Here is a 14,337-nt window from a genome sequence, read left to right as displayed (position 1 = left end):
TGAGGCCGCCGTCCTTCTTGGGGACAAGAAAATAACGGCTGTAAAACCCCGACTCAGCTCAGAGGAGGCGGCACTCTCTATGGCCCTTTTGCACAGAAGGTTTGCTATTTCTGAACGAAGCATGCACGCTGCTTCCGTGTTCAAAGTAGTTTCGAGCCAGCTCTGAAGCAAGGAGGACGGCGATCGAACTGTAGCAAATAGCCCTGTTTTATTGTGCTTAACACCCATTCGGATATCCCTGGAATATCTTCCCACACTTTGAAGCATAATGTTAGAGGGTGAATGGCCAAATCGCTCTGATTGCCGCACACAGCAGCTGAACAGAATGTGTGAGCCGCTTACTGTGCTTATGCTGGACTGCTCGCAGACAGCATGGACAGGCTGTTCTGTGAGTGACTTCCGATTGAGGTGAATGGGGAAAGAGTCACGTCTGTTAAGTGATGCGCAAGCATAGCCACGGGCACGGTACTTACATACAGAGAAGTGTTTGCTGGCCGTGTGACAGAGCGGGCAGAGAATGGGCGCGCACACATATTCGTGAGCGCATTTATTGACTCTAACACTCGAGTGGTTCAGTAACCGCTTTTGAGTGTGCTCTGATGGGGACACGGAACGTGTAATGCTTGTGTGTAGAGGTGAACACTAGATTGTGGGCACATTTTCTACACATAAGGCTGGTCGTGTGACAGAGCGGCCAGAGAATGGGCGCGCGACGGATTCGTGGGTGCGTTTATTAACCCTAACACTCGAGCGGGTCGTAACCGCTTTATGTGAGTGTGCTCTGATAGGGACACGGACGTGTAATGCTTGTGTGTAGGGGTGAACACTGAATTGTGGGCACATTTTCTACACATAAGGCTTTATTTTGGGTCGCCGTGGAAACGGCGTTTGAGTGCAGGCAAGCGGGTAATATCACCGGCTTGTTGGCTGCTGAATTCACCACTGCAGTAGCCTGAGAGAAGGGGACTGACAGGGGCGTACGGGACTTACATACAGCTGGCCGAGTGACAGAGCGGGCAGAGGAGGGACGCGCGCACGGGCTCGTGGGCGCGTTTATTAACTCTAACACTCGAGCGGGTCGTAACCGCTTATGTGAGTGTGCTCTGATAGGGACACGGGATGTGTAATGCTTGTGTGTAGGGGTGAGCACTGGATTGTGGGCACATTTTCTACACATAAGGCATGTTTACTCTTTACAAGATTTCTTTGGGTCGCCGTGAAAACGGCGTTTGAGTGCAGGCAAACGGGTAGTATCACCGGCTTGTTGGCTGCTGAATCCACCACTGCAGTAGCCTGAGAGAAGGGGACTGACAGGGGGCGAAGCTTTGACGGTGGTCCGGCCGTGGTGGGACTGAGCCGTCGTTGTTTCAACAACACTAGGAGGACTTCGGTTGCTCAGGTTTCAGTACAATCTTAGGCCGAGGCCCGCAGGGGGGCGGCGGTCTGCGGCGACTGTCTGAGCGAGATCGAGGGCGGCCGCCCTGTCGACGCTGAGAAGTCTGGCTTGTTGAGCTGGGCGCTGTGAAGAGGCTCGTGCAGGAGGCTGGTCACGTGGGCGGCCTGCAGAGGAGCTAGCGCGACGAGGCAGAAAGAGATTCATGGCTTGGGCTTCGAGAAACGGTCAACAATGCCACTCACCGCGGAACCGAAGAGACCGGACAGAGAGAGCGGCGCGTAGTGCGTTCAGCTTCTCCCAAGTCGGCTAGTCAGATCTGAAACAGCCTGTCTGTAAAACGGCCATGGAATGCAGAGCAGATGCGGCTTGGCCGGCGGCGGTATAGGCGCGGCCAACACAGGCGGAAGTAGTTCTGCAGGCCTTAGACGGAGCACCAGCTTAGACCGCCATCTCGCGGAGGGCGGGCAAAGGTGCGGCGTGGAGTCTGTTGGGAGCCTGCTCAGGGGCGGTGACCACTCGAGCCCGAGGCGGTCGACGGCCTGTGTGAGGAGGCGCTTAGTTCCCCTTCGACTCGGGCGGGTCCTGCTGGATTCCTGGGCCGAGGAGGAGGCATGTGAGCCTGACCACTCCTCGCTGTCCGAAGCCATGATGGAACAGGCCTTATCCTCCGCTTCTTCGTCCGAGATGGCAGCAGAGCAGCCGCTCGGCGGCAACTGCGCTGGCCCGGGTGGGCGGGGAGGGTGAAGGCGATGCTCGAGGGAGGGGCTCCGGCGAGGCAATCGCTTCTACCACTGGTTCCGGCAGCCTTTGAGAGCGGCGCTTTTACTGCGCGGCTGAATGGAAGGTGGCGCGGCGGCTGGTCCTGAGCGCCGAGTCGAGCCCGCAGGGTCGACATCGAAGCTCCTCGCAGAGATCGCATCCGCCTTCAGCGAGGGCGAGCTCTGCATGCCCCAGTCCCAGGCAGAGAGCGCAGATGACGTGGCGGTCTCCGGTGCTGAGAGGGGCGCGGCATGAGGCGCAAGTGGAGCGAGGCATCTTTAAAAAGACGCTCGTACTCTTTTGTGAAGTTCATAAGAACTAGCTTGCTTTAAAAGGATACGTCGCCGGATGGCGTAGCTCGCAGGACGGCTGAAGGTGGCGAAGACGGCCGGCTTCTTCGAGCACTGTCCACGCTTGCTTGATGCCCCTCGAACGGCGAAGCGGCTTCCAGTTCAGAGATGCGAAGAGCTTCGCTGAAGAGATGAAAATCAGGGTTCCAGCCTACTAACTACGCTTATATGCACTCTAGTCACGCCCATTTTGGCGGGCTTTGTTGCAGTGAGCGCGCGGACGCCTCTCATTGGATGCGAGTTCGCCCAAGCTCATCTATAGGCTGCAGCAGTTGCCGCAGAGCAACCTATGAGCTCGCTAGCTAGCCCGCTCAAGGTCTGCAGCTGCCGCACTGCGTTGACAATGGATACAAAAATTAAGGATAATTTTTTGGCTTCAATATCTCAGAAAAGATGAATCTTTCCCGTAGCGTAAGCTAGCTTACGCAATACGAGAGAACCTCTCGTAAGAGAACTATAGACAGCGTCAGATTCACTTAGTCTGGCCGTGTGGCCCAGGTTTTGGATTGATTGGTTGCTGTTTACCAGAATTAAGAATCAGAGGTCAGAAGGTTATTTCTGGGTCATTGATTTTAGCTATTTCAAGAGCAAGGAAGCTTGCTTAAATGTAATTGTGTTTGTGTCTGTTTTTGTGTTATGCAGAACCTTGATACATGCAGTATAAATGTACTGACAATGTCTTGTTTTAATTTGGTAATACTATATAGAGTACAGTTCTTATAAATAATATGTGTTTGTATGATGGATGTTTTTGCATATAACTTTCTGGGCCTGTTGAATAATTTGTCTAATGCAACAGTGTGTTTGTGACCAGGCTGCTATTAATTGTGGTGATTATATAACATTCACAGACAGTTTAGAATTTGAAACCATTAAACCATCACTGTTGCTTGTGAAAATATTCTGTCACACACACCAACAACCTCTTCAAACACGTACACAGAAACACACCACCAACAGAAACAATGCATAGTCAAGTTCAGTGAAGTTATTTTTTACCGATAATAGTGTCGGTCAGAGTCAGGTTTTCTTCTGCCAGTAAACAAGATATCAATAAAATTATGTAAAACTTTGTATTATTCATTCAAAATAATTTTCGCTTCCATATGTACATAATTACCTAAAACCCACTCACACTAGATCTCACTGCAGTATCTATAGTGAATGTTTATTGTGATAATTAGGCTTTCCAGTTTTACACGTTGGCTTTATAGTTGCAGAGATTTGAAAGGTTATAAAGGTGTCCAAGCTGACTGTAATTTGCTTTTTGAATGTGTGAATAGGTTTTTTAAATGCTTACATTTGTTTATGTGTTTAAGGGATAGGCTGTGGACTTGTCTACGCTGCCACACTGACCATAACCTGCCACTACTTTGACAAGAGGCGTGGCCTTGCTTTGGGCATCGTTACCACAGGTGTGAACTTAAAATTTTCTCTTTCTATTTAACTGCACAGTATGGAATAGAATGTTATGGTATCTTAGTTTGCACCACATAAACCATCATAATCATTTGGTGAAAATGGGGAAATGTTTGATAAGGATCTTTTATTAGTAACGTGGTTTAGGTGGAGAAACACAACTAGGTGGAAGTACTCGAAACAGCCAAATTTACCACCTGCTCTCATAGAACAACATAATTATTCCAACATTTTTGCAAAATTATTTTTACATGGCTTATATTTATCTGCAGCAATTTCCTGGTGAAATGAGCACTAGAGGCGCTACAACAACGTAGTTTCCTTTCACACAAATCACAAGTAAATGGGTAGATTATCAGTTCATAAACACAATGCTTTCTAATGACATTAGAGCACTGTTACTATAGCGTGTGACTTATGAGATGACACAATATTGCCTTTGCATTACATATCCACCTACAATTAGAAGCTTGTTCCAGTGCAATCAAATTGTACTCAACTGATAGAGCATAGCACTTGCGCAGGACCGAGGTATGAGTCCTGAAGTGAATGCGAGTCGATACATGAGCTGAACGAGTCATAGAAGCACCACAAATTGATGTGGTTGCTTCATCAATTGCACTATTTATCTCACATATGCTTTTTATGACACTAATGGTTAGGTTTATGTTTAAGGTTCAGAGTAGGGAGGTAGGTTTTGTTTATTTAAAATAATTAACTTAAAATCTCACCTTTATTTCTTTTCTTCTCATATTAGCTTTTTTTGACACTATCGGTTTGGTTTAGTTTTAAGCTTTAGGGTACGGAGGCAGGTTTTGTTCATTTAGAGCATTGACCTTAAACCAGGGCAGTGGTGGCTCAGTGGTTAAGGCTCTGGGTTATTGACCAGAAGGTTGGGGTTTCAAGCCCCAACACTGCCAAGACACCACTGTTGGTCCCTTGATCAAGGCCCTTGACCCTATCTGCTCCAGGGGTGCTGTATCATGGCAGACCCTGCACTCTGACCTCTGCACTCTGGGGAAAAAAATAATTTCACTGTATATATGCAAAAATGTATGTATAATGTGTGACAATAGATCTATTATTATTAAAAACCTCATCAGTTTGGGAGAATTTAACTTAAATGTAATATGATTTTGCAAAAATGTCTCCACAGTCATGTAATCTTTTATATTATGCTCCAAAATTGTTAGATTATCTGGTTGTTTCTGATTCCATTTGTAAAGGTATTCTTCCATAAGATAATGTTTGAGAATTGGGCCAAGTGGTAATTCTGTACATTTTTCTCAGGTACAAGTGTGGGTGGCTTCATTTACGCCACAGTACAGAATGAGCTCATTGAGTTGTTTGGATTGGAGGGCTGTTTGCTTATCATCGGCGCGCTGGCGCTCAACCTGATGGTGTGTGCAGGTCCAATGCGACCTTTGAACTTACCTGGTTACTACCTGAAACAGAGAGCAGCTCTACAGCGCCCTGAGGAACCACTTTACACCAAACCTTCTGCCATTATCATCGACTCTGGTGGCCTCAAAACCACGTATGACTCGTCCAATAACTCCGCTGCAGTGAAGATGTTAATAACCATGGAAACCAATGAGATGCAAGAAAGTGAATGGGAGAGGAAAGACGGAGTGCTGTCCTGCTCAATAGTAGCACAAGCAATTAAGAAGTGGTTGCATCCTTATTGTCAGTACATGTGCAAGACTGCAGAGCTCCTACAGGACCATGTCTTCATGGCTTTGTGCATTGCCATCTTCCTGTTCAGCTTAGGAGCATTCCCACCTGTGCTCTTCATGGAGGATGTGGCCCAGAGTGAGGGCCTTATTGATGGGATTGCACTCATACCCCTTGTATCCATTGTTGCCATGACAACAGGCATTGGTAAGCTGGTGTTGGGCTTGTTGGCTGACATGCAATGGGTGAACAGTCTGTACCTGTATGCCCTGACACTGATGGGCACAGGTGTGGCTCTGCTGCTCATCCCTGTGTCTAAGAGCTACCTGGGTCTGCAAGTACTGTCGGCCGTGGTTGGATTTTTCTCAGGGAACTGGTCACTCACATCCTACATCACTACCAAGATTGTGGGCATCGAGCGACTCAGTCAGGCTCATGGCATTCTCATGTGCTTTGGAGGGTTTGGAATCATGCTCGGGCCACCTGTCGTAGGTAAGACCCTTTAAGGGAAAATCCAGGAGATATGATAATTGTACTTAACCAAAGGTTGCTCAAGAGAAATTGGTTCTGTATAATGTCAATTGTAAGTTGCTTCAGAAAAAAAGCATTTTTTAAATTACTGCTCACTTACAGTATGATCAGATATGTATGAGTGATTTTTTTGTGCTTGCTAAAACAAGGATCATTACTCATACATATAGTTTGGATTTAAATTATGCTATGCTAAACTATGCTTAAATTAATATTCCGGGTTCAATACAAGTTAAAGGGATAGTTCACCCAAAAATGTAAATTCTCTCATTTACTCACTCTCATGCCATCCCAGAAGTGTATGACTTTCTTTCTTCTGTAGAACACAAATTATGACTTTAAGAAGAATCTGAGAAACAGATACAGAAAGAAACTGTTACATTGTTTACATGTTTTTGGTGATTCACGTTCTTCATGCATGTCACACCCTACTGGGCAAGGAGAAGAATTTCAAGCAAAAAAGGACCTAAATATTGATCTGTTTCTCATCCACACCTATCATATCACTTCTGAAGATATTCATTAAAACATGGAGTCCTATGGTTTACTTTTATGCTGCTTTTATGTGCTTTTTGGAGCATCACATTTTGGCACCCATTCACTTGCATTATATGGACCTACAGAGCTGAAATATTCTTCTAAAATGTTTTACATTTGAGTTCAGCTGAAAAAGTTATACACATCTGGGATGGCAATAGTACATAGATGGTACATGATGAGAGAATATTCATTTTTGGGTGAACTATCCTTTAAGCTCAATCGACAGCATTTGTGGCACATGTCGATCATAGCAAAAATCTATTTAGTCTCCTCAATCCTTTTCTTTAAAAAGCACAAATCTGGGTTACATTGACTAAGTTTAAATGGACACCAGAAAGCCATTTATTGCGATAAAGCTGCTTAAGGCTTGCAATCGGTGTATGGGTTTTCATGAGCTAACTGTGTTCATGGCTTTCTCTTTACTCCTGTATACACACGACTCAGTTAGTAAGCAGCTGTGGCAGGGCGGAGGACGGGGCCAGGTCGTGATCATACACACCCGATCTCTCTCTCCCGCACAATTCTCCGCAGTCGGCCTTTATCCCTTTCGGAGGCTTGATTAGCCTGATAAGGGACCGGGTGTGTATGAGCACGATCCGGCCCCGCCCTACGCCCTGCCACAGCAGCTTTCTCCACGGTAACGTAATTTTCATCCAGCACTATTTATGCTACAGTGTGTTCATGAGTGATGTTTTAGGGGAAATACATTTTTCAAACACTTGCTTCTTTACTGATGTTCTCTCTTTTCTTACAGGTTGGCTCTATGACTGTTCTCAATCATACGACCTGGCCTTCTACTTCAGTGGCTCTTGTGTTGTAGTGGCTGGTTTGCTTCTGTTCTTCGTCACAATGCCTTGCTGGAACAGGACAACTGAGGGGGGAAATTCAGTCGCAGTGAAGGAAGACAACAGTTCGCAACGACAGTACACTCCTGATTGTGACAAAGTAGCCTCTGTGGCTTGAACAGCATTTCACCAGTCTAAACCTGACTTTGTCCACTTACCATGGCCTTTTCATTCTTCTATCTCATTTTTGAGGTTTTTGTATCTATAGTAGAATTTATTTGCTAATAGTAAATTGAGTAGATTGTTTCCTTGACACCGATCCTTTTTTAGCTGGTCTCATTCACTTTTTGTGTGAACTTGACTCTCTGAAATGTATGGCCTCAGTGTGTCCAATGTGTACATAAAATCACCAAATTTTGAGAATACATATTCATTTCCATTAATAAGAACATATTTCTGACTGTAGAGAATCCTAGAATGTGCGAATGCTTTCACTGCACTTGCCATGGATAACATCCAGATCCAAAGATTTCTGGGAATGGTGACAGACTTGAAACAAGGAGGAAATGCACTTTAATGCACTTATGCCTGTGACTGCACATTTTCCCCCTTTTTGTCACCTCTTTGTCACTTTTTTTTTGTCTCCTTCACTTTGTCGCATTTTCCCAACCGTCATACCAAAGTATCAAGTGAATGGATGTTTTTTCCTTGTTTCCTTCTGCAAGCAACATATTAATTATATAAAATTATAATTATATACAATTTGAAGGCAAACATTCTGTATCTTTCAGCTAATCATTGATTAGCGTACCAATAAGAAATACAAGAATATGCTGAAGAAAAACATCAGATAAAAGAAAAACCGGAGGACATAGTTGGGTTCTGTGATTGCAATGTCCAATACTGTGTTGGTGTGCTTCTTTGTGTGTGCCTTTTAATACAAAATCACAAAAAAATGTTTTTAACAGGCTGGTACCTGACAACACTAAATCTTTTATTATTGTATTTTTGAAATTCCAGTGTTATGTCTTGTGTCAGTGTATACCACAGACCTTTCATTCAGTATGTATAAATATTAGAAAAGGCCACTAAACATTTTGGTCCAAAAACTTGATTCAAGTCTTTATGAACATTGGACAGTGAGCAATACAATATTTCAATGTAAAACTGTCCCATTATGTGATATACCATTTTGTCTTATTATTATTATTATTATTATTATTATTACTTTTTAGTAAAGTACTGTTTGTTCATTTTTAAGTGTCAGTAAATAGAATGATTATATGATAAACAATTATTATGATTATTTTGCTGGTGCTGTACTGTGCTGTTATTACTAGTACTCAAAGCATTCAACTGAGCAAATTAGGGCATATTTTAATGACTGAGAATTCTAGTACTTTGGTTTAACTTTGTGGATTTGTCTATAAACCTTAGAGTTCTGATTACATTACATAGAGAAGAGTGTGCAGTATATGTATTAATCATCACACTTTTGATCAGGGTTAGCTGAGGTTTGGTAAATAAAATCTCAGCCAGATGTTCAGAGCAGAATATCTTCAAAGACTCAATGAGGTCAAGGAAACATCAACGTATTCTTCATTTAGGAAATTGATATTTAGACATGTGTATATTATAATTAGCAAGCTGTATATGCATGGATTTTCTGTTACATCCATGTTAGGTATATTTTCATGCTTGTATTTGAGTGGAAAGAAGAGTGGAAAATAAGATCTTTGTATAAACATTCTGCTCCCAAGCATGTTAACACCAGAGATCTATTTTACAAAATAATTTCAAAGGCACTTGAATGGCTGGAGATCTAATTTACAATGCGAATGAATTAACTTTTTGTTGGAAAAGCAGCTTGGACATTCTGCTAAATGTCTTTTTTTGTTACACAGAATGGGGAAAAATGATAGGAGTTTGACACAAGGGTGAGAATAATGACAACATGTTGGGCGAGACAGCCATGTTCATAGCTTGTGCCCTTTGTTTATATCTGAAGCTGGAACATATGGTTATACTTTTTTCTTTTATACAGTATCTGTGGGTTCACGAAAGTTGAAAAGAATAGTATAGAGTAAGCTATTGAGTGCAGCCATTCTTAAGTTAATTATTCTTAAATTGCTGTCTCTTAAAGTATAGGAGTAGCCTGTGTTCAGATTTTGAGCTTTAAAGCAATTGTGCCACAGCGTTATTTTTGTTAAATTTAATTTTTGAGGTAGGCCTAACAATCTGACTGTATACATATAACTTACTGTCAAATGCAAGCCTGTTATTAATAGTAACTATTAGTACAATTAGTAATGACTGCAGCAAGTGCTCAGGGCCTCACACTGTGTTCTGTAAATTGTTGATGAAATTGCTTGTTATTTTGTGGTCTTGTGCACACCGTGCATTCAAATGCAACCTCTTCTGAAGAAATTTCATACCAGAGATCTTTTATACTGGGATAACAGCCTCTGCAGTTTTACCATAGGCTAGACTGTAACGGTCAACTAGCGTGTTACGACAATAGGCTAAGTCAGTTTGCAGCTACCATATTAATGAATGGGGAGAGCCGTAAACTGGCACCTTCCTGTTACAAAATTGTCTGCATCTTCTCTTATAAAGCAATAGCAAAATCAATTTTATCACTCTAGACAATAGTTCACTCCTAAAGGATGGTTTTGTGTAAAACAAGTTGAAGATTAGCAGACAGGTGGTCATTTCATTACATGATGAGCTGTTTCCTCTAAAAAGAAGTTTATTCAGCATACTGTAGTATCTCTTCCTTAGACCTCTTCCTTCCCTCTGGTCTTCATATCGAAAGTTTGGTTAACTCTGATCGGCGAATCAATTTTACACATTGACTTCTTTGCTCAAAACACCTTAATCCTTGATTTTGAATGGGGATGACAAAGAGGCTGTGAGGGTTAGACTCACCATCTCTTCAGTGGCACAAACAGTATAAAGCTCCTATATCACATCTGATTATCCACAACTCATGTTGTCTGGAGTTCTCTGTATACTGAATGTGCTTGGATAGATATTTTATCAATGTTTTTTCCACAGAATTATCCAAAAACACTTTTACTGCAGTACAGACCATTGAAGAGTCTTGAGTCTATTCCTCACAGCCCCACTTTCATTCCCATTAAAAATCAAAGATGGCACTAGCATGACTAAGGTCTTACCTCAATCCAGGTGGCGGAGGACAAGTCTCAGTTGCTTCTGCTTCAGCATGTGGAGGCTCATGCTATTCCACGCACAACTTACCACAAGCTCCACTGAGAGCGAGAACCATTAATCGTGAACACTAGGATGTTACCCCATGTATTCTACCCTCCCTAGCAACTGGGCAAATTTGGTTGCTTAGGAGACCTGGCTGGAGTCACTCAGCACACCCTGGATTTGAACTGGGACTCAAGGGGTGGTAGTCAGCATCAATACTCGATTGTTCCATTTGTTAACATGAACTAACAATTAACAATATTTATTAAGCATTTATTAATCTTAATGTTAATTTCAACATATATTAAGAATTTTAAGTTGTATCTGTTAACATTAGTTAATGCACTATGAACTAACATGAACTAACAGTGTAAAGTATTTTTATTTACTAACATTAATAAAAGTGGCTGGATGCTCTCTGGATGCCTGGAACTAATGGAAATGTAAGTGTTTAGATTGCCAATAAAGCAACCACAAGCCGCTGCAATGAAGCAAGACATCTGGATATGTGTAGAACTAACAACTTTAGCACACATCTTTTCTCTGGTAGGTGAACAACATTTTTGCCAACTAATAGTATGTTTGATAGGTAGAGTTTAGCTGACTAGTTAAAGGTGGGGTATGTGATTTGCAAAACGGCCGGCAGATTTTGAAAATACACAACTCATAAGGTCCTACCTTCTCTCCTCCAACGCTGGCCCTGACTCCACCCATTCGAAAAACACATGGACGCGCAATCATGCACGATTTTCTCATAACTGTAAAAAAAAAAAAAGAACATAGCCAGCCCTGGCGTCTGTACAGCGGTCTTCTATTCAAAACAGGATTCATAGAAATGTGGAACAACCCCACTAGCACTATAAAAGCTCTATTCTCCATACATAAATACAATCGCTCACATCAGCTTCCTCCCCAAACAGGTTGTTTAGCTAGCTAGTTCATCATATGGCTGGGCTATAACGTTAGAACAGCTACAATTCTCATGCGATATCGTCAGTAAAGACAGTTCCCTGATTAAATACTACTAGTTAATCGGCTTCTCACCTGTCAAGCAGAAAAAATGCCACAGCCGCATCTGTTGGTAGTCCTTCCTGGTCCTTCAGTTGCCGCCAGCGTTTAAAAGCATCGCCTAGAATGACCCTTGTTTTTGACCTTTCTCTTTCGGCCGTTTTGTTACGTAATTGCTCTCTCGAAAATAGATTTTCTTTTCTGTGATGGTGTCTTGTCTGCCATTCTACAAACGGAAGCAACTACACCTTCTCCTTCTCTCTCTCTCTCTCTGTACCGGGGCGACTTGCACTTCCTGTTACTGGGTCACGAGCTTTGAGTATGCGCACGAACGGGACACACGCGCCAGGGTGGTGGGGGGAGGGGGGCATGGTACGACCGTTTGATTGACACATTTTCTGTCCAATGATTCTAGATGGTCTTGAAAATGATCGGCTGGAGTTTTTCGAGTCCTGCCCGTTCCACAGATGATTAAATTGCTTAATTTTCATTTCAGTGCTTCTAATTTACAGCCAGTAAGTGGGTTAGGAATAGGATTTCAATTTATTTTGAAAAAATGGTCAAAAAAGAAAATCACATACCCCACCTTTAAGCCATAAGAAATAAGGTTATTTCTTTACGGGCTCGGAAAATTACCATACAGTTGATCACTCCTATTATAATGAATGAAGGTGTGCAAGTCATTTACATTTAGCAATTTAGCAGATGCTTTTCTTTTCCCCAAAGCGACTACAAATGAGGAATTAGATTCAAGTGAATGGCGATTTCTTTTTTGAAGCTCCACAAATCACAGACAGTCAGCATAAACATCATCGATACAACTCGATAGTGGTTCAATGAATGTCTTCTAAATCAATACAATCGCTTTTGGTGCAAAAAAAAGATCAATATTTAAGTACTTTTTAAATCTAAATCATCACTTCTGGTCAGCTTCACGAGAGGGTAGAAATCACATGGTCTCTCAAGTGATGTATTCACATTGCCATGATACAGAAATAATCTCACATTCTCTACTCGGTTGAGACAACCAGGATAAGCACACAAGCGCAACATTGTGAGTAAAGAAACTAAATAAATACAGATCTAAACCAAAACCAACCAAGCTATTGTACAGTGTTCCTCCTTCTCACTTGTAAACAGCGCTGCTCTTCCGGCTCACGTCTTAGTTCTTGCGTGCTTCAAATGCCAATGCGATTACGTTACACGCGCATAGTGCTGCTGACCGAAAGCATGATGTAGAGTTTAAAAAAGTACTTCAATATTTATCTTTTTCGCACCAAAAGCAATTGTGTCTCTTTAGAAGATTTAACAGCTAGTGTCGTATGGATAATGTTTATGCTGACTGTCTATGATTTTTGGAGCTTCAAATAAGAAATTGGAATCCACTTTCTGAGATATTTTTCTTGAATTGTGCTCTGGTGAAGAAAGTAAGTCATACACACCAGGGATATCACAAGGGCGAGTAAATAATGAGAGAATTTTGAACTATCCATTTAAGGATAATTTTTAGAATTAGTAAAATGTACTTCCTTAACCTAAAGCTTTACACTAAACCTAACTAATAGTGCCTGAAAAGATAAATAAGAGTTTAACTAAACGGATATCCTTACCCTTAACCAACACCCAACCCTAACCGTTAGTGTTTTAAAATGCAAATTTGAAATGAAAAATAAATAAATAAATACGTTTATTGAAGCAACCACGTCATTCATGTTGCTTCAGTAGTACTTTCGTGCGTCTTTGACTGGACTTAAAGTCATCGAGTCCAAAGTTCTATCAGGGGAGCTTCCAAGCAAGCTAATGATAATAGAATAAGTGTGCACATGTAGGTGTGTCTGTATACAAGTGTTAAATGTATTATTTTATCAAGTCATGCGTTAAAGTAAAAGTGTTTTAATATCATAACATAGCGGGGGTGAGTAATAGAGGGAAAAATAAATGTTCATAAAGACATGAATTGTGTGACAATGAATAAAATGCACAGTTGTTGTAGCTCCTCTAGTGTTCATTTCACCAGGAAACTGCAGTGAAATGTAGAAAGTGGCACATGAAAGTCAGTTTGCAATAATGTATAGAGTAACATTCATTCTATGAGACCAGGTTGCAAGACAAAACACACCAGAAGAGTTTTTTTATTATTTAAAAAGAAAACCCCTTATCTTGTCTGCAAGATACATGCTTGCAGCAATAACAGCTTCACTGATTATTATAGGAGTGATCCAATATTCCAGACTTTTCCGCTGACTAATTAATTGCAAGCATATCTACGATACACTTTGTCGCCTCTTACACCTAGTTGCCCACAATCACTTCAGGTAAACATTTGATGTTCTTTGAGTTCTAATTTGATATGTAATTTGTTCTGTTTTAGCTAGACTTCAAAAGTATGCGCTAGTCATATTATTTGGACAGTTCTGGGTTATAAAAATGCCACGACTGGAAATGCTTCAGTGCAAGACATGTGCAGTAGCATTCTAATTCCTTTTATATTGTTTACATCCTTGAAATGGTCAATACAAAAATACATATTTCAAAGCTGCGTGTTTTATTGTTGCAGGAGTGTGAGTAAACGTTGTCTTTTCTATTAAATTAAATAGGAGCATTTACAGCAGTGTGCCGTTCTCTCCTTGTTTTATTAATTTTGTCCTTTTTTGATCAT

General features: G+C 41.8%; 1 protein-coding gene across 2 annotated transcripts in view; it reads left to right on the top strand.

The window, feature by feature from the left end:
- The window catches only part of LOC127662091 (monocarboxylate transporter 9-like), a 31,140-nt gene extending 22,290 nt beyond the window's left edge, over positions 1 to 8,850 (top strand). Inside the window, exons 3-5 of one of the 2 annotated variants that reach the window (XM_052153062.1) lie at positions 3,825 to 3,920; positions 5,215 to 6,090; positions 7,424 to 8,850. In XM_052153062.1, coding sequence (XP_052009022.1) covers positions 3,825 to 3,920; positions 5,215 to 6,090; positions 7,424 to 7,632 — 1,181 coding nt within the window. In that variant the 3' untranslated portion in view covers positions 7,633 to 8,850. The remainder of the gene's footprint in view (positions 1 to 3,824; positions 3,921 to 5,214; positions 6,091 to 7,423) is intronic. The other variant, XM_052153063.1, reaches the window with a different exon arrangement.
- The last annotated feature ends 5,487 nt before the right edge of the window (positions 8,851 to 14,337 follow it).

This window comes from Xyrauchen texanus, chromosome 22 (assembly GCF_025860055.1).
Source record: "Xyrauchen texanus isolate HMW12.3.18 chromosome 22, RBS_HiC_50CHRs, whole genome shotgun sequence".
Taxonomy (NCBI): domain Eukaryota; kingdom Metazoa; phylum Chordata; class Actinopteri; order Cypriniformes; family Catostomidae; genus Xyrauchen; species Xyrauchen texanus.
The sequence above is the reverse complement of the archived record's forward strand: the minus strand, read 5'-3'. Positions and strand labels throughout refer to the sequence as shown.